Genomic DNA, 26,282 nt, shown 5'->3' with positions numbered 1-26,282 from the left:
TCTAATTAACCCAATTAAAAAATGGGGTACTGAACTGAACAGAGAATTCACAACAGATGAACTTCGAATGGCCAGAAGACACTTAAGGTCATGCTCAACCTCCTTAGCGATCAGGGAAATGCAAATCAAAACCACTTTGAGATACCATCTTACACCTGTCAGAATAGCTAAAGTCAAAAACACCAACGATAGCCTATGCTGGAGAGGATGTGGGGTGAGGGGAACACTCATCCATTGTTGGTGGGTATGCAAACTCGTGCAGCCACTGTGGAAATCAGTGTGGCGGTTTCTCAGGAAACTGGGAGTCAATCTCCCTCAGGACCCAGCAATTCCACTCTTGGGAGTATACCCTAGAGATTCCCTAACATACTACAAAAGCATTTGTTCTACTATGTTCATAGCAGCACTATTTGTAATAGCCAGAACCTTGAAACAGCCTAGGTGCCCCTCAATAGAAGAATGGTTAAAAAAGGTGTGGAACATATACACATTAGAGTTTTACTCAGCGGTAAAAAACAATGACATCTTGAATTTTGCATGCAAATGGATGGACATAGAAAACGCTTTACTGAGTGAGGTAAGCCAGACCCAAAAAGAGGAACACGGTATGTATTCACTCATAAGTGGATTCTAACCATAATTAAAGGTCTTTGAGCCTATTATTCGTGATCCCAGAGAAGCTAAATAAGAAGATGGACCTGATGAAGATTATTTAGCTATCCGCCAGGAGGTAGGAAATAGACAAGAGTCCCAGGTAACCTCGGGTGCATGGGAGGGAGTGGGAGGGTTGATGGAAGGGGAGAGGGTTAGAGAGAAGGGAGTAGGGGAGGAATGGGGAAAGCTCGGTGGCCTGGGATGGGGATGAGAGGGAGGAAGGATGAATATGGGATCAGGGAAGAATATATTTCAACTAAGGGAGTCATTTTAGGGTTTACAGGAGACTTGATTATATATGGGATCCCAGGTCCAAGGAGAGATCCCCCAGATTGTTCTCTGGACAGAGGAGAGGGTGCCTGAACCGGCTGTGGCCCATAACCATACTGATGTATATTTTGCTTATCACCATAGATCCTTCATCTGGCGAAGGACGGCGATACAGACTGAGACCCACATTGGAGCACCGGACTGAGCCCCCCAAGGTCCAAATGAGGAGCAGAAGGAGGAAGAACATGAAAAAGGAAATCAGGACTGCGAGGGATGCTATCACCCACTGATACAAGGGAACGGATCTAATGAGAGTTTACCAAGGCCAGTTGGACTGGGACTGAACGAGGATGTGATCTAACCAGATTCTCGGAATTTGGCCGGATTCTCTGAATGTGGCTGGCCCGAAGTCTTTCTGAAAAGCCATTGACTATGATACTGGGACTTGTTTCCTCTGCATATACTGGATTTTGTGGATCCAGTCTGTTTGGACACTCACCTTCCTGGACCTGGAGGGAGGTGGAAGGAACTGGAACTTCCCACAGGGCAGGAAACCCTGACTACCCTAAGGGACGAAGAGGGAGGAGGAGAGGGAGTGGGGGGAGTGGGAGGGTGTTGGGAAGAGGGTCGGAAATGGAAACTTTTATAATTTAATAAAATTTACTTTAAAAATAAATAAAGAAATAAATAAATAGAAAGGGGTAATAAAAACCCCCAGAGACAGATTATACACTGCTTTTTAAACTAAATTTTTGAATGCTAAAGTAAAAGGAATGGCAACTGAATAGATATTTGACAGTTGGAAAGATTGTTCAATTAAATCAGCCTGCATTATTTATGGATGTGTTGACCTTCGAATGGAAATCTGTGTATATGTTACGTTGGGTAAGTGATTTTGTTTCCACTTCCATAGGAGAAGAAAACCTATGGATACCATCAAAATTGGTAAAGATTAAATTCTAACATGAGAGACCTCTTGATTAGAAGATGCAATAATTAGTTCCAAACTTATAAGACTAACAAATGCCTTTCATTTTCTGACTAAGGAAAGCTACTCCATGTTAAGTTTGAGGAAATGTTTTGTTTTTGTCTTTCCTGGAGAATAAATGAATCCAACTAAAAAATCTGAAGAACACTGGACAAATGAAACTCTTAAAGAACGAGAGGGAGGAGGAGGAGGAGAAGAAGAAGAAAAAGAAGAGGATTATCCACAAAAGATGTTTGATGAAAAAGAGTAAATTTTTCAAATGGTATAGCTCATTTCCAACAGCATAAAAATAGATAAATCTTTCAAAATGTTTGCTTCTTTTCTTCTTTACAGTCACATAGGGCAGATGGCTTTTTGCAGACCCAGTTAAATTAAAATTAAAGATGGTTTTGGTGCTGGACTGTGGCTCTCTCCTTCTATAATCCAAAACATGTCCAAACATCTGACATATGTCAGAAGAGCCAACTATTATAGAACTGAAGAAAATCAAGGTTAAGAAATTATTCTACTACCACTAATCTTTTAATCTTTGGTTTTTATTTGAACCCCTACAAACTCTTTTTGAGTTATGAATATTGTCATAATTTATAATATTTATTGTATTCCTTATATATACTGTCATGATATTATCATATAATTTACTATCTAATTCTATAAATAGGCATCCTCTAGCTTCCTGTACATGATTTCAGGCTTGAGTCTAAAGCAAGTAACTAGGGACTAAGCCTGTTTACCCTAGGTGTATTTAATCGGTTGTGGTTCTTTAATGTAAGTAGTGAACTATGGACATTCCTAAAAGCAATGTTTGAAGTCCCAAAAAGGGAGCTGCCCTACTATAACTATTCCTCCTGGATTCTGGTAATGCCATTAAGCTGACAAACACCCCCAAAAATTCAGCTTTGAACTACAAACTGCTCAGGACAGTATCAAGGCACTTATCTGAGGTGGTTCAGTCTCATAGACTACTTCATCCAGGACTTCAGATAAGCTCTACACTTTCCAATCACATAAGATTAAACAAAAAATAATATAGGTAGCTCTCCCAGGACTTGATAATTATCTCAATTTTCTCAGAGTCCCCTAAATATGCTATTGCCCAGACAACAGAAAGATGTAGAGAAAGCATGATATCTACATTTCAAAGAAGTGGGCTGGATGATTTTTCATAAATTATATAAGCTTGTTATCATTAAAGGGGGATTGGTTGCAAGTTGCTACTGGTCATGGTCAGGGAAAAACTAAGCAAATGAGGTTAGATTCTTTCTGAAAAGGAAAAGGTGAATATAGGAGTGATACTTTGAAAGGGCAGATTATTGTATCTAATTTAAACTAAAAAAGCAACTATTAGTCAAATATTTTACATTAGTATGGATTTTTGAATATTGATACAAATTTAAGGATATTTTGTTGTAATATATGTATGTTTTAATTTTTGTTCAAGACATTGAACCTATGTAGCATTTTAATAATGTAAATATATAATACTTGAAAGTTATTATTGCAAACTATTTAGGATAAATAACACAAACAGGTTAGTGGTTAGTTGTCTATAATAAACAAACTTCTAGTCATGTTTGGCATGTTAGATATTTAGTCATGTTAGGAAGGCTTGGGTCTGCTGGAAACCCCTTTAGTTGCTAAAAGGGATGAATTAGTACTGTATTTCCTCTAGCCAATAAACAATGTACTAATCATTAAGTAAGCTATGAGTGTTTTGGTTGACAAAAGTAACTGAGAAAAAAAAAACATGACTGCCTCCTATGGCAACAAAATTCCTAGTTCATCTTTTAATGGCTTTCATTGTTCTCTAGGAATTATAATGATATTCTTTGTTTTGTATATTAGTTTTGATTCTTTGTCAGATAGGGAATCAAAACAAATCACTATACCAGTCTCCATTTGTGGCACAGAAGTCTGACTGTTTGCTTGCCTGTGGCCTGGGAGAGTTGAAAATCTGAAGATCAAATCAATCACACAGGTCACTGACAAGAACACATGCTCTATAAATTGAGAGACTTGTCAAAAGAGATTTAGGGGGCAGGCTTCCCTTGGGTGTCAACAAAGCAAGGCATATCAAGTTGTGGTAGGATTAAATTCCTCACCTCTTGTTAAGGCTTAGGCAAGACAACTCTATATGAGGAATAGGTTTCCAGAACCCCACCAAAGCATAGTGAAGGAATAGAGCTGAAGGGAAGTTACATAGTGAAGAATCAGAGACCCATTTGTTCACACATCCAGAAGTCCCATAAAATACTAATTAGAAAGCCATAATATGTTGGTAGAGGACCTGGTGCAGAACTACACAGACCCTGTGTATTCTGTTTAGTCTTTTGTGAGTTCATATGAGCTTTGATCACTTGATTTAGAGGGTCTTCTTCACCTGGTGAATTCTGTCCCCTCTGGCACTTGCACCATTTCTGGCTCCGGTTTCACAGCTCTTTCCATGAGCTCCAAGGGAATAGATTTAATGTAGGACAACCTACTTAGTGATGAGTGTTCCAAGGTCTGCTCTTCTGCCTAATGTATGGTGTGGGTTTCTGTTTGTATTCCTATTCCTGCATGAGGAAGTTCCTTTGATGATGGCTCAATAAGGCTCATTATCATTAGAAGTCATTTTATAACTATATTTTGTTTCTTTGTTTTAAAGACCGTTAATATTTTGTTTCAAACTATGTCTCTGGGATATATAGTCTCTGGTTCTTGATAACCTAAGCAGTGTTGGGTGTGTGTTCCACTTTGTGAAGTGACTCTTAAGTCAGATCAGTTGTGGTCAGTTTTTCCCAAACACTTTTTTCCATCATTGACCTGACAAATTTTGCAGGTAGGAGTACACTGTACCAAAAGAATTTTGCGGTTGGGTTGGTGATTACATGTTTCTTTTGGTAGCCTTCAGAGTACCTTTCTGTATGGAGGACAGTAGAATATAGGTGTGAAAGTTCTATGTAGGAACCAGTTTGATCTTTCCACATTCTGTGTGTTGTGTAGATGCTGTCTTCAGCAATGGGGTGTTGCTGTTGGTTTGTAGAGAGCAACCTTTTTTTCCTGACTGACAGCAACCCACATTGTTTGACAGTTTCAATGGAATCCCTTTGGCCAGCAACTAAATTAGTTGTCACCCAATCATGGTAATAGAAGATTCATTTTTTATGAAGAGATAGCAAGCTGTCTTCTCCATTTTGGGGGGAATCCATTAAAGTTACCTTCATATATTTTAAGCGGTTTCCACTGCACTATTTTTACATAATACCTCTCAAATGCCTCTCAGTTCTAGCTGTCCATACCTGCATTCTTTATTTCAACCCCATCTTCCCTCTCTCTCCCCACCTAAACTTTCCTTTTTGTTCCTCTTTCCTCTGCCCTTGATTCGTTCATATAATCTGTTCTATTTTCCTATGCCAGAGAGACCCATGAGTCCTCCTCTAGTTTGTTCCTCCATTCTTAACCTCTTTGTTGTTCTGGATTGTAGCTTTTTTATCTATTATTTAGAAGGTAATATTCACATATAAGTGTATCACACAATATTTATCTTCGTTGGTCTGTGTTACCTAACTCATGATTTTTTTCTAGCTTTATTCATTTGCCTACAGATTTCATGTTTTTTATTTGACATCTATATAAGACACTATTTTGTAACCATACATTCTCTTTGGATTTCTTTTGTTGACAGACATCTTTGACTTCCTTTCGTTGTTTCCATTTTTGGCTATTAATAGAGTAGCAAAGAGCAAGATTGAGAAATTGTCCTTGGGGTAGGAAGAAGCATCCTTTGGGTTTATGCCCAAGTGTGGTAGAGCGGTGTACTGAGATAGACCAATTCTCATCTTTCTTAGAAACTGCAACACTGATTTTGCTAGTGGTTGTACATTGCACTTCCATGAACAACAAGTAAGGGTTTATCTTATTCACATCCTCATCAATATAAACTGTCAATTGTGCTATTAACCTTCGTCATTCTAACAGATGTAAGATAGAACTTTGATGAGTTTTGATTTTTATTTACATGATAAGCAAGAATATTAAACCTTTATTTGCTTCTCAGAAAGTTGAGTTTCCTGTATTAAGAATTCCTTGTTTAGATCTCTACTTCATCTTAAAATGGATTATTTTATATACTTTAGACATCAGTCCTCAATCAGATGTAGAATTGATAAAAATATTTTCCAATTCTGTAGGCTGCTGCTTTGTCAGAAAGTGTCCTTATTCATGCAGAAACTTTTCAGTTTCATGAAATTGTACTTATTAACTGCTGGCATTAGTGACTGCACCATCATTGCCCTCTTCAGGAAATTGTCTCCTGAGCCAATAAGTTCAAGGCTAATTTCCAATTTCTGTTCTAGCAGCTTAATTATATATGATTTTATGTTGAGATCATTGATTCATTTGGATTTGGGGTATATAAGAAGGGCTAGAGAGAAGAAAGAAAGGGGGTAATTTTATTTAATTATATTTTAATTTTTTCTTTAATACATTTTAATTGTTTATTAAATAAAACACTATAGATGAGGTAAGAAGTTAATTCAAATAATTCTTTGAAACTAGCTTTAACTTGTTGCCAAAATCAGGTGAGAATATGTGATGGCTAATTTTGGCAATTTGAAAGAAACTGGAATCACCTGGGAAGGGAGTCTCAGTGAAGGATCGTCTAGATTAGGCTGACCTATGAATGACTGTGGGCAATTGTCTTGATTTAGTGGAAGGCCTATGCCCTGTGGGTGGGATCTTTCCCTGGGCAAGAGATCCTGAATTTTGTAAGAGTGGAGAAAGTGAGCTGAGCTTAAGTATGAATTTCTAATTCATTGTTTTCTATTCTTGACTTTGATTAATGTGAAATGCTCTTTCAGGTTTTTAGGGCTTGAATTCACTGTAATAATGGACTATTACCTGGGTTTGTGACCAAAATCAACTATCTAACCTTTAAGTTACTTTGTAAGAACATTCTATTACAGCAACAGGAAATGAAACTAAAAGAGGGAACAAAGAAAGGGCAAGTGGCAGCTCAACATCTCTGACGAGTGTAGATAAAAATTCCTCAACAAGGTATTTAGAAATTAAATCAATTAAATTAAATATATTATATATTTATATAACATATATGTATATATATATATATATATATATATATATATATATATATATATATTGGATCTGGATCAAAGATTAATAAAACAGAGATTATAGAAACGAAACCATGTATACATAGCTAAGTAATTCTTGAAAATTTCCTAAGAGAATACACTGGAACAAGGGAATGTCTTCAATAAATGTTATCATCTAGGAACCAAAACATAAAGATTAAAACACCCCACCTTGCCAGATACAAGAATATCTTCAATATAAATGGATGACTTAAATGAAAGACACTTACTATGAAGATACTAAGGTAAGACACTTAGAAACATTGCATTATAATGGTTGGAGGATTTTTCTTCTTGCTTTGCTTTGCAGATGACCACACAGAAAACATTAAAAAGTAGAAACAACCCTAAAATGGCTCCTTTAATTAAGATATATACTTTCCTGCTCCCACATCCACCCCTCCTTCATCCCAACCATCCCATTCCCTCAAGCTCTTCCTATCCTCCCCTTTTCCTTTCTCTCCCCCATCTCCCTTTATCCCCTCCTCACCCCCACCCCCGTGCTCCCAACACCTGCCCGGCAATTTTTTCAATTTCCAATATCCAGGAGGATAACTATATGTTTTTCTTTAGGGTCACCTTCTTATTTAGCTTCTCTAGCACCACGAATGATAGGCTTAATGTCCTTTATTTATGACTAGAATCCATTTATGAGTGAGTACATACCATATTCCTGTTTTTGGGTCTGGGTTACCTCACTCAGTAAAGTGTTTTCTATTTCCATCCATTTCCATGCAAAATTCAAGATGTCATTGTTTTTTACCGCTGAGTAGAGCCTTGACTCTAGAGTGGTTCCCAGGTATTCAAGGAGATGTCCCCAGCTTGTTCCTTGAGCAACAGAGGAAAGGGTGCTAGAACTGGCCTTGTCCTATAGCCACACTGATGAATATCTTGCATATTACCACAGAACGTTCATTTGGTGATGGATGAATATAGGGACAGAGACCCACATTGGAGCACTGGACTGAGCTCCCAAGGTCCTAATGAGGAGCAGAAGGAGAGAGAACATGAGCAAGGAAATCAGGACCGTGTGGGGTGTGTTCACCCACTGAGAATGTGGGACAGATCTAATGGGAGATCACCAAGGCCAGCTGGACTGGGACTGGAGCATGTGATCAAACCAGACTCTCTGAATGTGCCTGAAGGTGGAGGCTGACTGAGAAGCCAAGAACAATGGCGCTGGGCTTTGATTCTACTGCATGGACGGGCTTTGTGGGAGTCTTGCCTGTTTGGATGCTCACCTTCCTAGACCTGGAGGGAACGAGGAGGATATTGGACTTCCCATAGGGTAGGGAACCATGACTGCTCTGTGGCCTGGAGAAGGAGGGGGTGGAGGAGTTGGGGGAGGGGAGAAGGTGGAAATTAAAAAAAAAAACAATATCTATATTTGCTTTTATTTATACTATATGTTGTAGTCATTTTAAGAAATAAAATCAATATTATCTTTTCTAATAAAAAAACATAGCTCTGGAAATTACTAGTTATGTTCCCTTGGACGACAGTGTTTCTAAATCTAGTTTTAATGTCTCTAAATAAAATTTAAAAAATTAGAGGACAAAAAAGTAGAAACAAAGAAAAATATGATTGTCTCAAGGCAGAAAAATTATGCTAGATAAATAAAATAGTAAACACAAAAGAGACAAATTTTTATACCCAAAATAGGGTTAATTTCCAAATAAAAATATAATTATACAACTCAATAATACATGATTGATAAACAGGCACATGTAAGATGGCTCAGTGGGTAAAGAAGCTTGTTTGCATGTCTGATGATCTGAGTTCAAATCCTGGAACCTACATGTGGGAAAAAATTGATTTTTGCAATTTATTCTGGTTTCTATAATCAAACAACACAAATAAACAAGCAATAGAATAAGTAACATATCAATGTAACAAAAAATAAAAATTTGGCCAGTTGTTAGTAGAAATAATTAGACACTTTAGTAAAATATATTTCACAAAATTCTGTAGAGTATTATAAGGGACAACACAGAAAAAATGGTCAAGGATATATATATTATCAAGGTGCAGTTACCTGAACTAGAAGCTGAAATGTATTACTGGAAACAAGGTTTATTATAGATAACAATAATGTATTATGTTTCTGGAAAGACCAGAAGAAATGTAAAAAAAATGCTAGAAGGGATAATTTTGAAAGATTTTATTATGAATAAATGGTGCTTATGAAGAATGATATGCTTAACTTTTAAAAAATACATCATGTATAGAAATATTGAATGGTATCTTATTAATATGTACAGATTTTGTGTTTTTATTTATCCATTTATCAAGAAAAAAATACATTCTAAGAAACAGAAATCACTTTGGTCTCCAAGGCCTGTTAATTGCTATTCCCTAAGAAGACAGGATGAAGATCTTCACATTCACTCTGGGAGACCTCTCCAGAGGCCTGTGGGTGTCTATAATTCACTCCATCTCTATGCACTGGCCTCTGAAATCCCAATGTGGCAGACCAAGGGACATATTGTATAGTTTCATTCATTAGATGCTATTTATTTTCTAAATGGTAGTCATTGTTAACACATGCAGGTCTTTGAACAAACCTGAAATCAGCGATGGGCCTTCAAGTCAGGGGAGGAAAAAATTCAAAGATAACCATCAGATTGATTAACTATTATCTGGCAAAATAGTCATGGATTTCCTTACAGACTTCTGTATTTTTATATACAGATACTACCTATGAACTCTGGGAGAGAAGCAATCTTGTCTAGTTTCTTGTAGTATGAATTCCTAGTAAGGAGGTAAGTGACTCTTCCAAGGGAATGAGAGAAATGCATGTTGAATTCAGAACATGGTCTGTGAAGAAGTTCTGTCCTCCTCTCTTTCTTTAGATAATATTGAAATATTGATCACTCTCTAGCATGTTCTTTTAAGAGGGTTTGTGAAATATTGCATAGTGGATTTTTAATGTTTTGGAGTGACCATCCCATATAAAATACATCACTACTAGAGACAGGTTACCTACATTCCCTAGCCATAATAGTGAGAAGTAAAATTCCCAGAAAAGAAGTGGTCTGTGTATAGTTACTATGAGTTTCTTGAGAACAGTTGTTTAAAAATAGTTTTGAGGGATAAAACAGTTCAGAGGCTAAAGGTTACTCTTATAAAACTAGTTTGAAACTGTAGAATTTAAACAAAGATGTCAAAATACTACTGGAGATTTAATGATTTATATAATAAGTTTTTCTTCTTAGAAAGAATATAAAATGTAATTTTGCTGTTGTAATTTTATTTTGTTCAGTATATGTTTGATTTACTTGGAGTTAAAAAAATCAAGAAAGACACAAACATACCTGGAAGAAAAAAATAATCTTTCTTCACACTAATGAGTGCTTAGAAATAAATGAATATTCTCTCAATCACATTTCAACACTTTTGCCATGAGGTCAGACACCCTGTTGGATGTAATCTTAACTTCTACACCCTGAGTGTTTTTCATATTGCTTCAAAAAATTGAGATAACTATGTAAATAATAAGATATCAAGTTGTCCTACTAACAAAGTAAGAAATAATATTTTCAATTATAATTTATGCACAAACTCCATTTGCAAATAATATGTCAATACTGAGGATTATCATCTGAGATAAAATTGGCAACTAAAATATTTCTTAGCTATATGTAGATAATTCAAGTGACCAAAACTATCAAGAAAATGAAATGATTAGAGGAAATAACAGTTAGAGTAGATATTCTTCCAAATATGCCAAGCAAAACAAGAATGTTTAAGTGTCCTTAGACTGTAAGAACGTTTATGAAATAATATGACACCCAAACTGGAAGTTTGGTCTCCAAGGTCTCTGCTATTGCTGTGGGATAATATGCTGAGAAAGTAAAACTAAAAATTTAGAGAAGAAAAATATTTTGTCTCAAGTAATGGGTAAAAGTAAAACCTTTTGAAAATAATGGTGCCCATGAGAATGTACGACCAGTATTGATATCCTAAGAAATAAACAAACCAAGATTCATGAGAAGATACAGGCACTGGGGCCCCAAATGTACAAATGGTCGTTTGGATAGAGAATTCTTAAGACTTAATGATAATTAAAGTTCTTCATGCTATTATCACATAGCAATGACAACAAGATTGGTAGTTAGGCATGTTTAACAGACAGTATTTTCTTGCCTCTGATATACTACTTTATTTTCACAATAATACTCTATTAAATCTCATTACAGTCCTAATTTTAAGGATGACAATGTGGTTTTTAGTAGAGTTAAGGTTTTTTTTGGTAGTCTGGATGATCTGTTATGTATATCTTTCAAGAACTTTTGTTCTCTGTTTTTTAATTAATAATAGTTTTTATTCCAAACCGTTTATGTGGTTGAATAGGATCCTGAAATACCTTTAAGCTTAACAAATCTAATATGTTAAATATTGAACAATGTTAACTCAAGATAAAGCCTTCTTTGAGCTAATCATAACTTCATGTTTCTGGATATATCCTTATTAGTGTATCTAGTTGTGCTGTGTTAAAATCATGAGAATGTAAGTGGAATGAATTAAAGTGCAATTTAATCTCATCACTTGATTAACAAACTTCTGGTATTTAGTAAAAAACATTTCACATTTAGGGTTTACTAGTTTGCTTGATCATTAATGAGAACAGTTATAACTATGACCAAGATGAAATTACCACACACTGTACCACTCAGTTCACTGTGATTAAACAAAAGAATACAATTATTCATGACAATTAGGTTGAACTAGTTTATATTATTAGCCTGCAATGACTGAAAAGTTTGCCCAGCTCCAGAACAGAAACTGCTAATTATGTTATTCAAATGTTCAAAAAATTTAAATCTCTTGTGTCACAAAATTTATTTGTAATTAACACAGTATCAAAGTCATTATTCTGTTGACAAAGAAGAGGCTGATTTCATATTAGCTCTTGGTAGAGACACACAATTTAGTTTTATAGAAGCAAGAAAATGTGAATTGGCACATAGATATATTTAAAACAAACATTTTACACAGTTGCAAAACTGTCTACATGTAGTTAACAAATATATGTACGTTTTGTTTATCACAGAAAATCAGTTAAGATTCCACAGATATCAATTCTTTTATTTATGCTATTCTTAAAAGTTTAAGAAATAGTAATCTTTGGTCTGGAGATTTGGCTAAGAGTTTAAGAGCACTAGCTGCTGAGTTCAATTCCCAGCAATCACATGGTATTTCACAACCATCTTTTATGGGTTTCGATGCCCTCTTGTCAAGTGTATGAAGAAAGAGAACTTATGTACATAAAAATACATAGATAAATAAGTGTTGGGGAAAAACCTTAAAAATTAACCCCATGTGTATGAGCTATTTACTTACATGTATGTCTAGGCATAACGTGTGCCTCATGCTTATTGGGGCTGTAAGATAGTGTTAAATCTCCTGGTACTGATGTTTCACATAGTTGTGAGCTGTGCTGCCAAGTATATGCTGAGTTTATTGGAATAGAAACTCAGTGCTTCTACCAGCATAGCCATCTCTCCAGACACTTATTATATATTTTTAAAATATTGTTTAAGGCTTTTTGTTGGTTAAATGATATCATTAATGGAGAACCGAACAGAAGTGACATGGTTTATCTTGTTGGGAATCACCAGTAATCCACATCTGCAGCTTCCTTTCTTTATCACCTTCCTCCTTATCTACACCATCACCCTGTTTGGGAACCTAGGGATGTTTCTGTTGATTCTTTTGGACTCTCGGCTTCATACTCCAATGTACATTTTTATCAGTAACTTGTCCTTAGTGGACTTTTGTTACTCTTCAACAATTACTCCGAAGGTCATAATTGGATTCATTACAAGAGACAAGATCATGTCCTACAACGCCTGTGCCTCTCAGATGTTCTTTTTTTCAACCTTTGCCAATGTGGAGAACTACCTTTTGGTTACAATGGCCTATGATCGCTATGTAGCAGTGTGTAAGCCCCTGCACTATGCCACCAACATGACAACAAGTGTGTGCACATGTCTCATCACTGGCTGTTATATCTGTGGTATCTTGAATGCTTCCATCTCCATTGTGGATGTGTTCAGTCTTTCTTTCTGTGAGTCCAATGTGGTACATCATTTTTTTTGTGATGTTCTAGCAGTTATGATTGTATCTTGTTCTGAAAGAAGTGTCAATGAACTAGTTCTTATTTATGCAGCCAGTCTCAATATCTTTTGTGCACTTATATTCATCTTAATATCCTACACGTTCATTTTCACCAATATACTAAAGATGCACTCTGCTACAGGATATCGCAAAGCTCTCTCTACTTGTGCATCCCATTTCACAGCTGTCTCCATTTTCTATGGGACAGTCATATTCATGTATGTGCAGCCCAGCTCTAGTCACTCCATGGACATAGACAAAATTTCATCGGTGTTTTACACGATGGTCATTCCTATGTTGAACCCTCTTGTCTACAGCTTAAGAAATAAGGAGGTAAAAAGTGCATTCACAAAAATTGTTTTAAAGTCAAAATGATCTTTATAGCTATGATTTTAAAGTTTTCAGTTACAAAACTTCTTAATTCATTCCTTTCATCTTAACATTTATACCACATCCTATTTACCTACCCTTCACTGCATTCAAGAAATTGAAGTGACAGTTTTACCTCAGTAATAATATGTAGGCTGTCAAAAACGTAACACCTTTTTCAGAAGAGTGAAATCCAAATAAAATGTCTAAGATAGCTTTGTGTCAAGTTGTTGAAAACAATAGTTGACTATATTATCATATTCATTCATTTATTCAACACTCCCTCTGTCACATCAACACATCAATGTAATAAATTACATAAAGTAACCCATTGAGGAGAATAATACTCATACATGTCTTGTGAAAACTCATACAATTGGGGGTTGGAAATTTTCCATAATAAAATGTAACATGGATTTGTTATGTGTCTACTTTGTGTTCATTTAAATGTGCTCAACTCATAGGGACAGTCAGATGAACATAGCTAAAATTTTATGTAATGACTAGAATATGAGGATATATTTTAAAAAGAGCTACTTGAAATAAACAGTCTTAATTTTAACAACATCATTTCTCATCGTTATTTAATCCCTTGACTGTTCTCCTGTATAGAGTCAAAATTCAGGGTAAAGGAAGCTACCTCATTCTTTAAATTAGTTAATGAATGTTATTCATCCTGCTTTCTTCTGCTTTACCCTCTCTTTTCCCAAAGCATAGCAACAGCCAAGAATTGTATCCAGGGGTGATGCCTCTGCATCACATTGCATAGTAACCCTATAAAGGCAGATGAAATGCATGTGCAGCATTTTTTACTGACATATTCGGTTCCAGTTCCTATTGCACACAGAGGACTGCAGATGGCCACCCTTACTGTGAACTTATTCCCCATAAATTAGTCTTTGTTATACTCGATTCTGTGCTCTTATGGAGCTCTTTGGTATAACTACATAAACCTAGATAGTCAGTTAATTGTTATTGGAAGAAAGCCTGCAAGCTCTAATGTACTAAACCAGCACAATTCCTAAGAACAATCTGCAAACATTTGCTGTTATACCCTCGGGTAAGTGTAAAAATCTAATTGTTTATAACCAAATAAAAGCATATAAGATAAAAATAAGATACTTAAGTGGGAAGATATCCTGTGTTGCCCCTAAATGCTATTGAGTTACAAAAATCTCAGTGTTGACTGCAAAATATCGACTTGTTAATTATTGGTCTATTAGTCTGTAGAGGCCTTAAAACAATACAGATGCTTGTAATTCCTCTTGGTTACTCAGTGTAAATAGTTCATAAGACCTTATAGCTGAAAACAACATTCACATTTGTTGCAAGCTATAAAGAAATTAGCCAGGAACTGAGATTTAACAATTGCAGAAGGTCTCAAAAGGTCCATGCAGATTGTTAAGAGAAAAAAGTCTTCAATGGTTTTGCCCCAAGTGTGAGGTTTATGAATTAAAATACCAACCTCTCAGAAAAGTTGAAATCATTAGTACAACAGCAGATTGACTATTATGGGAATAGATAACAGTCCTCTGTATTTGAAGCCTAGTATATAAGAGGAAATTCATGGGTATTACTGCCACTAAAAAGGAAAAATATGACTGAGGAAGTCCTGTACCATGAGAGTTGGGGTCAGGACCCTACTACTGTTGTTTAGTTAAATGGAAATGCTGGCAAACTGCTTTATAAATATTTATGTTTATATCAGTAGAAAATAGTATACCTTAGCTTTAACCATATAAAAATGCTATTCTCTGCTTTAATAAGTGGATTTTTTTTGCTATGGTGGTGAGTAAGGAAACACTTGATTGCTCAACTTGCTAAGAATAAGTAACAGGTTTTCAGCTATAAAGGGGCATTCATGCCACTCACTCAAAGGATCAGCGAGCATTACAGAGGAGGAGGTGGCAGAAAGTGAGTGAGTGCCAGAAAATAGTGAAATGATTACAAATTGTTGTCTTCAGGGTATGACATAGCAATTGCGATTGTGCAGCAGCAACTTCCTGAACTTGATAGCACTGAATTGGGTTTCTGTAAGTCAGTATGGCTAGAGAAGGGGATTGCAAGATTCTTTACATCCCAGAACTATTGGCATTGTTTGATTCTGAGGGAGAGAATGTCATATTCTTCAGTTGTGTACACACTGGTTGGTCCACCAGATACCAATGAATAGTTCCAAACCAAAGCCATATACATAGTCATTGTAAAACTCAATGAGTCCCTCAGGTCATGATAGTGTGAAATAAGCTTATTGGAGGGCAGAATGTGTAAGGAAAATAAACTAGAATATGGTGAGAATAATAACAATGCATAATATACAAAATGAGATTATTAAAGGATGAAAGTAATAAAAGTTGTAAGCGAAAAAACAAGGATCTCATGATTCCTCACTAATTCACATAATTTCATTTATCAGGTTAAATGTTCGCTTCTATATTATGTTTTCACATAAATGGGAAGTGAAATTCATACAACTATAGACTGCCTGCATCCTGTATAAGTTATATGAAAATGAGATGTTCAAGACTATTTTTTTAAAAACACTGAGATGAGAGTAGGACACAAAAGCCTTAATGGATATCATGGAGAATTTATTAGTTTATTTTATAAGTTATGATTCCTTCAACCACTAAATCCAGGCAGGCTGATAATGGTTTTATGCTCTATATAACCTTTCATCTCATTGGGAGTTAAAACAGATAAAAATGAGAAAGGTAGAAGGAGACTTTGCTAAGCTGTAAAGGGTCATAATAAATTATGAACTAATAAACCTCAAATTTAATTTCAAAGTTATTTTAATCTCATGCTTACTTTTGGGAAGTTGTTTAACATTTTGAATGTGGATCCTATCCTATAGCTCTTGTGTAACTTCTGAAAGCCTAAGTTTCCTTGCTAATGTATATAGTAATACCTAGCACACACACACACACACACACACACACACACACACACACACACACAGAGGGGGGGATTTATAAACAACTCCTTCACTAATGTTTGTAGCAAATGCTAATTGTGATCATTTTTGTTAAAATTGGGTACCATGATATCTTCAAGGACAGGCAAGTATTTGAACTTGTTAAAGATTGTTGATAACGATGGGGGTAAATAATAGTATTCAATTTGGGATAGATGTCCTACCAGGGTTTTTCAAAACAGAAAGAATATTTGAAATAATATTTTTGTTGTAGAAGTACAGTTTCAAATAATTGTTTTTAAAACTATGGAGCTTTGAAATAAACAGATCTGTAGTAAATAAAATTAACCACTGATCTGTGATTTAGCCTATTTTACAACACTAATAAAATAAAGAATGGATTTTAAGAGGTCATGGCCTTTGCTAATGTGAAATACAGACTTTAAGGAAAAATTAGCATATTCTAAATGTAAATATCAAAGAGAATGCTATTCTTTGAGTAAAGGCAGTGAAACCCTAGAGAGCATAGACATGTTCAGTGGCTGGAATGTGGGAGAAAAGACAAAATCGAGAAAGAAGTTTCAATACTTCAAAACTGACATGCAAGTGAAGCCCTGCACTAAATTTAGTATTTGCCTTGCTCTAACTAATGTGAAGTCCCTGGCCCCATCCTAATACTAGCGTGATGGTATCCAGCACACTCCTTTCATATGTGTCTTATGTACTGAATTAAAATTGGGTTTTGCATAAAGGTGACTGTCTTTATTCTATGGATGGAAAATGATTTTCAGAGAAATGAGGCTACAGTGACTCCTATATAGTAAGCAATACCCGAATATTTGTTTTTTTTAGTAGTGAAAATCCTGTCTCTGCCAAACCACTTGATTCATTCACTCAGAAAAACTATATTTTCAGGTTGAACTGATTTTCATAACTCCAACTATCCCTCCAAAACTACTGTGCATATAAGAGTTAAACACCTCAATAAATTCATAAGTTTATGATGTAACTTTGAATTCTCAACATATAAAGATATTGGTGATGGTGAAAATCTGTCTTGAGATGATAAAGATGAGCCATCACCATCTTCTTGTTTATTTGACTTTTGCTATGTGACAATATTTTATGTATCATAAGCTAGTCTAATTAAGAAATTCTAAATTCATTAAGAACATTTTTGCTTTTAAGAGAAGAGTCATTTTGCTTTGGAGTTTTGTTTTGTTTTTGTTTTTGTTTTATTTGCAATGAGAGGAAACTATATGGTGAAAATATGAAATTACTACTTGGTCATTTACTTTATTAATTCACTATGAAAATATAGATACTGACTTCCATGAATGGTGACAAAAGAATATTTATGAATTCAGGTGGTTGGATGTGTTTTAAATTCATTTCAAACTGAGAATTAACAGACACAGAATCATTTAATGGTTGGCAAGAGTCCAAAGAAAACAGTGCCAAGTAATAGTTTAGTAACTAGAATAAGTTGCTCAACCTTCTGTACCTTATAATTTAAATAAAAGTGACAATCAAGTAAATTTATATATTCCGAAGAAAAGTCCGTAAACACACTTCAAAAATGTTCAAACATTTCTTACATGAGCTATATGGGAGTATCAACTGTCTTTAGTTCAAGAGAGATTACTTGGCAAAAGATTCAGCCAAACAAGTAATTTCTATTAAATTATTAAATTGTCAAGGTATCAATTTATAAAGTTTAAAATTGTGTATATTATCTATTAGGATTCCTCAATTTGTAGAAAAAAATAGCACTATATAATTAGTGCAGTCAACTTGATTCTGAAATCTGGGCTTTGTTTGAGAAAGTTTAAGGCACAAGTCATACCTCAGTGGCTTCTATACATAATTTACACTTTTCATATCATTTTCTTTTATTGTTCTTTTCCTCTTGTTTTTATGCCACAGAGAACTCAGTGATCTCAAACGAGCTGGATGGAGAACGGGACAGAAGTGTCATATTTCTTCCTGTTATGACTCAGTAATGACCCAGATCTGCAGCTTCCCCTTTTCATCACCTTTCTGTTTATCTACACCATCACCGTGGTGGGCAACCTGGGGATGATCCTGCTGATTGTTCTGGACTCTCAGCTTCACACTCCCTTGTACTTTTTTCTAGGTAACCTGTCTCTGGTGGATTTTTGTTTTTCTTCAGCTGTTACTCCAACAGTGATGATTGGACTTCTTGTAGGGAGGAATGTCATGTCCTTCAATGACTGTGCTACTCAGATGTTTTGTTTCACTGCCTTTGCCAGTGTGGAAAACTACTTGCTAGCCTCAATGGCATATGATCATTATGCAGCAGTGTCTAAGCCTCTACACTATTCCACCACCATGACTACAAGTGTGTGTGAATGGCTGGTCATAGGCTGCTATATCCTAGGTTTCCTAAATGCTTCCATCTACACTGGAGATGCATTTAGTCTCTCCTTCTGTGAATCCAATGTAGTCCATCATTTTTTTTGTGATATTCCTGTAGTTATGGTTCTTTCTTGTTCAGATAGACATATTAACGAGCTGTTTCTTGTTTATGTAGTGAGCTTCAATATCTTTTTTGCTATCATAGTCATCTGGATATCTCACATATTCATTTTTATTACCATCCTACGAATGCACAGGACATCGCAAGAATGTATCTACCTGTGCCTCCCATTTTACTGCAGTCTCTATTTTCTATGGGAGAGTTATCATCATGTATTTACAGCCTAGCTCCAGTAATTCCATGGACACAGACCAAATTGCATCTGTGTTCTACACCATAGTTATTCCAATGTTAAACCCTGTGGTCTACAGTCTTAGAAACAAAGAAGTCAAGAATGTATTATTAAAGTTAGTGAACACATTCATATTTTGGAAAGAAACTAATCTTTAAGAAATTTTCATTTCTACACTATTTGGAATGCCAACCATGGATTTATTCCTCTCTCATCTTCTTTATCTATTGAGTTACATTTGTGGTCCATTTTGAAGTTCTGAGGTGATTGTTTTGGTATATACAATGACTGATTCCTGCTAAAACAGAAAATGATATACCTACAAAGACATAACTGAAATACTAATGTTTCTAGAGGTCAAGATCCAAAAACCCTCATTCCACACTGAAATATTCACTCATCTTACTGGTATATTTGTCACATGTCAATGAAAATTAAGACAAATACGTGAAGAAGTCCATGAAGTGACCAAACTTATACAGGTCTCCCCTGATACAGACACATAGGGAGATGCTGATTTTATAGAGTTAAATACAATATGGTTACTGTAGAAGCTACTTCACACGTTAATTTGAATGCATTACTGGATACCCAAATAGACAGCGTGATGCTTTTCTGTGAGGGTAGCCTCTCAAAATTCTAATATTGATAAAGTAAGTTTTTCAAAAGCATAATTTAGATAAGAGGCCATGATTCAATTCATTGAAGTGTCAACAGAATAGAAATAAATTTCTAATTAAGTAAATGTGATAAATTATTAAAAGAAAGTGCTTGTTTTGATGGTATGTATCTTTGATAAGATGTATAAGTCTAGTATATCAGATAAATGGCTAATTTTTCTTTGTGTCATTTCATACAAAAATGCATTCATACTTTAATTTTAGAAGAATAATTTATAAGAACATCTTAGAGAATAAAAAAATTTTAACGTATAAGAATATTACTATAAATGCTCAAGCTTAGATCTGCAATGATTACATGGAATTCTTGACACTATCAACCTTATGAGTTTCATAATAACTTCTCAATAAATATGTGTTAAGTGGTTGAAAAAAACAAGCAAACTTTGGAATAAATGAACACATATGCTGAAGCTTTGAATTATCAGCTATGATAGTTAATTGGTCATAATATTACTTTCTAGATCAATATACTATGCATTAAGAGACCACACACACATGCATACACACACACATATCCACATACATGTATGTGGATATGTGTGTGTGTTCTAATTCACTGAAACAGTTTTATTCAGTATACTTATTTATCTTTTTTACTTTTAGGCAAAGTGATTTTCTGGAATTCTTTTGATGCCTTAGACCATTTTGTAAGTTATAAAGCCGATTGTTCCATTAGGTCTAGCCTCTTACTGGCTAACTCTCACATCTTGATTAACCCTTTTTTCTGATCTATGTTAGCCATGTGGCTCAGTACCTTTTTCAGTCTTGACCCAGGGGCAGATCACATCCTGCTGTTTGGTGATCTGGGCAGGAGTGGGAGGAATCAGCTTCCTCCTTCCCAGAAGTCTCCTGCTCTCCTTGCATCATTTCCACTTCCTGTCTGGTTTTCCCACCTACACCTCCTGCCTGGCCAATCAGCCTTTATTTAAAACATGATTGACAGAATACAGACAATTCTCCTGCACCACTTCCCCCTCTTTTAAAAAAAAAAGAAAGGAAAATATCCATAGTCCATTTTTTTGGGAATGTGGATGTAGTATTCCAGGCTACTTCCAGCTGGTTGGGGGCGCTGATAATCTTATGGGGACCTAAAGAAAATTTAGAGTTTTGATCAAGTCCTGTGAGTCTTGATCATCTCAGGTAGCAGTCTTGAATCTGTTCTGGATGAAGAACTCAGACATCTGGGCCATCTGTTCCTACAGTAAATTTTTCAGGTGGTCTCCCTTGATCAAAGATGATTTTTCTTAACTCTGAACAAATCCACAGCCTCTCATTTTCTGTGGAACCAAAAACAAATATCTTCTCCAAAGTAACATACCTTTTGACTTCAATTTTGAAGCCAAGGTATTTTCAAAATACCTATCTTGGATTAATTCTGCAGCATTTTTTTACTTATTTATTTATTTATAAAAATTTCCACTTTCTCCCCTCCTCCCAGTATCCTCCCATTCTCCACACTCCCTCTCCTCCTCCCTCTCCAGACCTAAGAGCAGTCAGGGTTTCCTGCCCTGTGGGAAGTTCAAGGTCCTCAGCCCTCCCTCCAGGTCTAGGAACTTGAGCATCCAAACAGACTAGGATCCCAAAAAGCCAGTACATGCAGACGAAACAAGACCCAGTGCCATTGTCAATGGCTTCTCAGTCAGTTCCCATGTCAGACATTTAGAGTAAAGGGTTGGGAAAAGGTTTTCCAAGCATTAGACCATTTTTAACCCTGTAATATTTTTAGTAATGTATCATAAATGGCAAGACATACCTTGAACAAGAACCACTTCTAATGCATAAAACATCAGATATGAACTTTTAAAATATTTATATTTGTTTTTACATTATCAAATATTTTCATTTATAAACCATACAATTAACTATGATTGCTCAAAGTTTATAGTAAAATACATATACTCCCATTTTTCCCAAAGTAAATAGAGTACCATCAATATAATAGTATTGAGATAATAAGGGATGTAAAGGTAGCTCATCAGTTAAAGAGTGTCCACTGTTCTTGCAGAGGACATGAGTTTTGTTATTATGTCAATATGGCAATATTATTGCCACCAATATTGGGTAGCTCAAAGCCTCCTGTAACTTCACCTTCAGAGGATCTGCTGGTTCCTTCTGTCCTTCATAGGTATCTGCTCACTTGTGATTAAAATATAATGTTCATAATTTTACTTTTAGTGTTCAAGGAGTTCATTAGTATATAGAATCAACGTACAAGATTTTGTCTCCATGTGTAATTTGTTATTCTATTCATAAAGTAATAGTTCTCAAAATTCCAGGATGTTACAGATGTTCCAGTTAGTGCTGGGTATACACTGTAAATCATGAATCTCTGTAGTAACCTCTCTTTTATGTAAGAAGCAGTATTTTTGATAATGAGTAAGATACAGTTACCTTTGGGTATCAGGATAAGTATTTTGGAGCAGAGTTGGAAGCTACATTGATTTAGACAATCAGAAGTAGTAAGTTCTCCTGTGGTTCTATGATCTCTCCAACCATAGGTTTTTGACTGACTTTACAGTATCAGTTGTAAGTTTCCTCCTCTTGAGTAGACCTTAAGTCTACTGAGAGTATGTTGCTTGCTCCCAAAATACTTGTGTAAGTATTACAAAGTTACATATGTATTTCAATTTGGTCTTTTTGGCAGCTAACATAGTACCTTCTGATACTATAAAAGCTTGTCCTTAGAGAGCAGGCTTCCAGGTCACCACCAGCTATATTTGTGCAAGTTCTGTATCTGAAGTATATGGTACCTTCATCAATAAGGTCTTATTTTCACATTCTAGGAAACAGCAATAGCTTATAGTGTTTGAAAGAATCTCTTGGAATCCCTAATTGAGAGCTTAAAGGGAGATTTTCCATGTCCAGCCCTAGAGTTTTGTTGATAATCCACTAAGGAGGGATCATCATCACCCCATGTGGGCTAAATTCACTTAAACTGCACACACACACACACACACACACACACACACACACACACATACACACACACATAAAATCACAGACACACACAGACACACCAAGAGCTGTGTGACTTCTTTGAGGAATATTCTTTTTATTTCTTTACTCTACTCAGATAATTCTTTTTTCTTTTTGATTTTTTTATTGATTTTATTGAGCTATACATTTTTCTCTGCTCTCTTCCCTTCCTCTTCCCTCTCCTTCAACCCTCTTACACGGTCCCCATGCTTTCAATTTACTCAGGTGATCTTTTCTTTTTATACTTCCCATGTAGATTAGATACATGCATGGCTCTCTTTGGGTCCTCATTGTGTAAAGTTTGTCTGGGATTGTGATTTGTAGGCAGGTTGTCTTTGAATTATGTTTAAAGACCAATTATGAGTGAGTACATATGATAATTGTCTTTCTGGGTCTGGGTTACCTCACTCATTATGTTTTCTAGCTCCACCATTTTGCCTGCAAATTTCAAGATGTAATTACTTTTTCTTCTGTGTAGTACTCCATTGTGTAAATGTACCACATTTTCCTTATCTATTCTTCAGTCAAGGGGCATTTAGGTTGTTTCCAGGTTCTGGCTATGACAAACAATGTTGCTATGAATGTAGTTGAGCACATGTCCTTGTGGTACAGTTGAACATCCTTTGAATATATACCCAAAAGTGATATAGCTGGGTCTTGAGGAAGTTTGCTTATTAATTTTCTTAGAAATAATCCTATTGATATACAAAGGGAATGAACCAGCTTTCACTCCCACCATAAATGCAGGACTGTTCCCTTTACCCCACAACCTCACCAGCATAAGTTGTCATCATTCTTTTTGAACTTGGCTATTCTTACAGGTATAAGGTGGAATCTCAGACTTGTTTTGATTTGTATTTCTCTGATGACTAAGGATGACACACAACATTAGAATGATACTTTTTGAGTCATTTAATGCACTACTTATATTATTAAAACCCATACTAATTCTGGTTTCTGAAGTTACCCTTCTCTCTGTAACAGCATTTTTTGTTGTTTTTTTGTTTATTAAAAAAATGTAGTCTTTAAATGAAAATATTTTAATTTTTTTTCCTCAAAATTTATTAAAATACAAAAGTCTCCATTTCCGCCCCTCCTCCCAACACCCTCCCACTCCCTCCCTTCCTCCCTCTTCATCCCCAAGAGCAGTCAGGGTTTCCTGCCCTGTGGGAAGTTCAAGTTCCTCCCCCCTTCCTCCAGGTCCAGGAAGGTGAGCATCCAAACAGACTGGATCCCTAAAATCCAGTATATGCAGAGGAAACAAGTCCCAGTGTCATTGTCAATGGCTTTTCAGAAAGACTCCGGGCCAGCCACATTCAGAGAATCCGGCCACATTCAGAGAATCTGGTTGGATCACGTGCTCGCTCAGTCTCAGTCCAACTGGCCTTGGTGAACTCTCATTAGATCAGTCCCCTTGTATCAGTGGGTGATCGCATCCCTCGCAGTCCTGATTTACTTTTTCATTTTCTTCCTCCTTCTGCTCCTCATTTGGACCTTGGGGTGGCTCAGTCTGGTGCTCCAGTGTGGGTCTCCATCTATATCGCCATCCATCGTCGGATGAAAATTCCCTCTGGTCTTGCCTTCTTTGCTCACGTTCTCTTTCCTTCTGCTTCTCGTTTGGACCTAGGGAGTTAAGTCCAGTGTTCCAATGTGGGTCTCTGTCTCTATCTCCATCTATCGCCAGATGAAGGATCTATGGTGATAAGCATAATATTCATCAGTATGGTTATGGGCCATGGCCGGTTCTGGCACCCTCTCCTCTGTCCAGAGAACAATCTGGGGATCTCTCCTTGGACCTGTTTTACTATTTTTCTATTTTGCCCCTACCTGCCTACACCATAAGTACAATTTCTTCCTATATCCATACTGCCCTATCTAATGAAATTTTCTTTAAAAAAGGAGTGTGTCAATCTATATTTAATCTATGAGGTGGTGGATACCCTAGGGACTCCTGCCCCAGTTGGAGGTCGTTTACTTTACCATGGTACTGAGTTCAACTTGAACAGAAAGCAATTGTGTAGTTTGCTGCTATCTTCTTTGGTAGCATCCTTGTAATGGAACCAACATTGTTGTCACCTTTTTAATGATATCACAAAGAAGGCAAATGTCATGTGACTTTACCACGACCTTCATTAATGTCACCACATGGCACAAGTAGAAATGGTAGTGTCCATAAAAGTTTAGGATTCAATTGAGTCCTCTGGGGATCACTGCATCATTTTCGTAGTGCACTAAGGAGAAAACATCAGACTTCCCAAAGTTTTTATTTTGTAATTTTAATTTTTCAATTTTGATACAGTTTTTATAAGTTCATTTGCTTCCAACAGTGGTATACAAACAAGAGGAGCTAGTATTTTGTGGTCCTTATGTCCCAAAAGAGACTCAAACGATAAATTGTCAAGTGATAGAAAAGCTGCTACCAGGGAGGAGTTATTATCATAGGCTCCAATGGATCTTATTTCCTACTATTTCTTCATGTTCTCTCCAGGACCATTTTCCTCTAGCTGAGATAAAATGGTACTCCTATGTTCTACATATGTTTGCTTTCTTTCTGTCAACTCTAACAATATATTTGCTAAAATATCTATCCTCATACTCTGGAATGCAGGACTAATGACCTAAATGCCCTAGGTGGGCTGAGAAACTTCTGACAGGAAGATTAACTTGACAGATAACACCTGTGAGATGGCAGGATTCTGGACATTTCTGATAAGAGTACCAACACACCACCCCCATTGCTATCTACCACTCTGAGACTGCAATTCTACAGATATAATCTTCTATCTCAAAAGTTTCCTTTTCTGTCTTATAAAATCCCAAGCACACTCTACCATGTGCCCACAATTTCCACCTCGCCCTCTGGGGTATGTGGTGGGGGACAACATAGACTACTGGTATCCTTCAATTTTTCTGATTGAAGAACAATTCTCCTGATAAAAATAAAAGAATTTGGGTAGGTGTTAGTTGTCCCAACTGATATTTATATCTTAGAAAATTGCAATGCTAATAGTTGCTGTTCTTTGAAAATGTATCTAAATACAGAGTTTTTCCTCACTCAACTAACTGTATTTAATGGGAAAAAACCATAAATTATAAAAAGGGCTCTTCTAGGGAGCTGTCAGAAAAATAGCTGTATTCCTTCGAAAATGCTCTTTTTATCATTGCCATGACTGTTAGGCTAACATTTTTTCTCAGATATTATGGGTTTCACTTTGGTACTTCTCAAAGTACCTATGAGCTAGGTTATATGGCAAGTTTAGCTATGGTGGTTGAGTATGATCATGTGAGGATCATCTCCCTCTAAACATGTCAATATGAACAGATGTCAGACAAAAGAATTGCAGGAATGCCAAAGAAATAAGTAGGTGAACAAACACTACACCTCTTTTTAAAAACAACAACATTGAAGATACTGTTGGCTCAGGAAAGAAAAATAAT

General features: G+C 35.9%; 1 protein-coding gene and 1 pseudogene across 1 annotated transcript; both read left to right on the top strand.

The window, feature by feature from the left end:
* The first annotated feature begins 12,606 nt into the window (after window positions 1-12,606).
* LOC125397665 (olfactory receptor 5B3-like) lies at window positions 12,607-13,542 on the top strand. Its single transcript, XM_048430115.3, has one exon. The coding sequence runs from the start codon at window positions 12,607-12,609 to the stop codon at window positions 13,540-13,542; it is 936 nt and encodes a 311-aa protein (XP_048286072.3).
* Window positions 13,543-18,406: 4,864 nt separating this feature from the next.
* On the top strand, window positions 18,407-19,343 carry LOC125398041 (olfactory receptor 5B3-like; annotated as a pseudogene).
* The last annotated feature ends 6,939 nt before the right edge of the window (window positions 19,344-26,282 follow it).

The sequence above is a fragment of the Myodes glareolus genome, chromosome 7 (genome assembly GCF_982192425.1).
Source record: "Myodes glareolus chromosome 7, mMyoGla1.1, whole genome shotgun sequence".
In the NCBI taxonomy this organism is placed as follows: domain Eukaryota; kingdom Metazoa; phylum Chordata; class Mammalia; order Rodentia; family Cricetidae; genus Myodes; species Myodes glareolus.
Note: the sequence above shows the minus strand (reverse complement) of the source record. Positions and strands in the feature narration are given on the sequence as shown.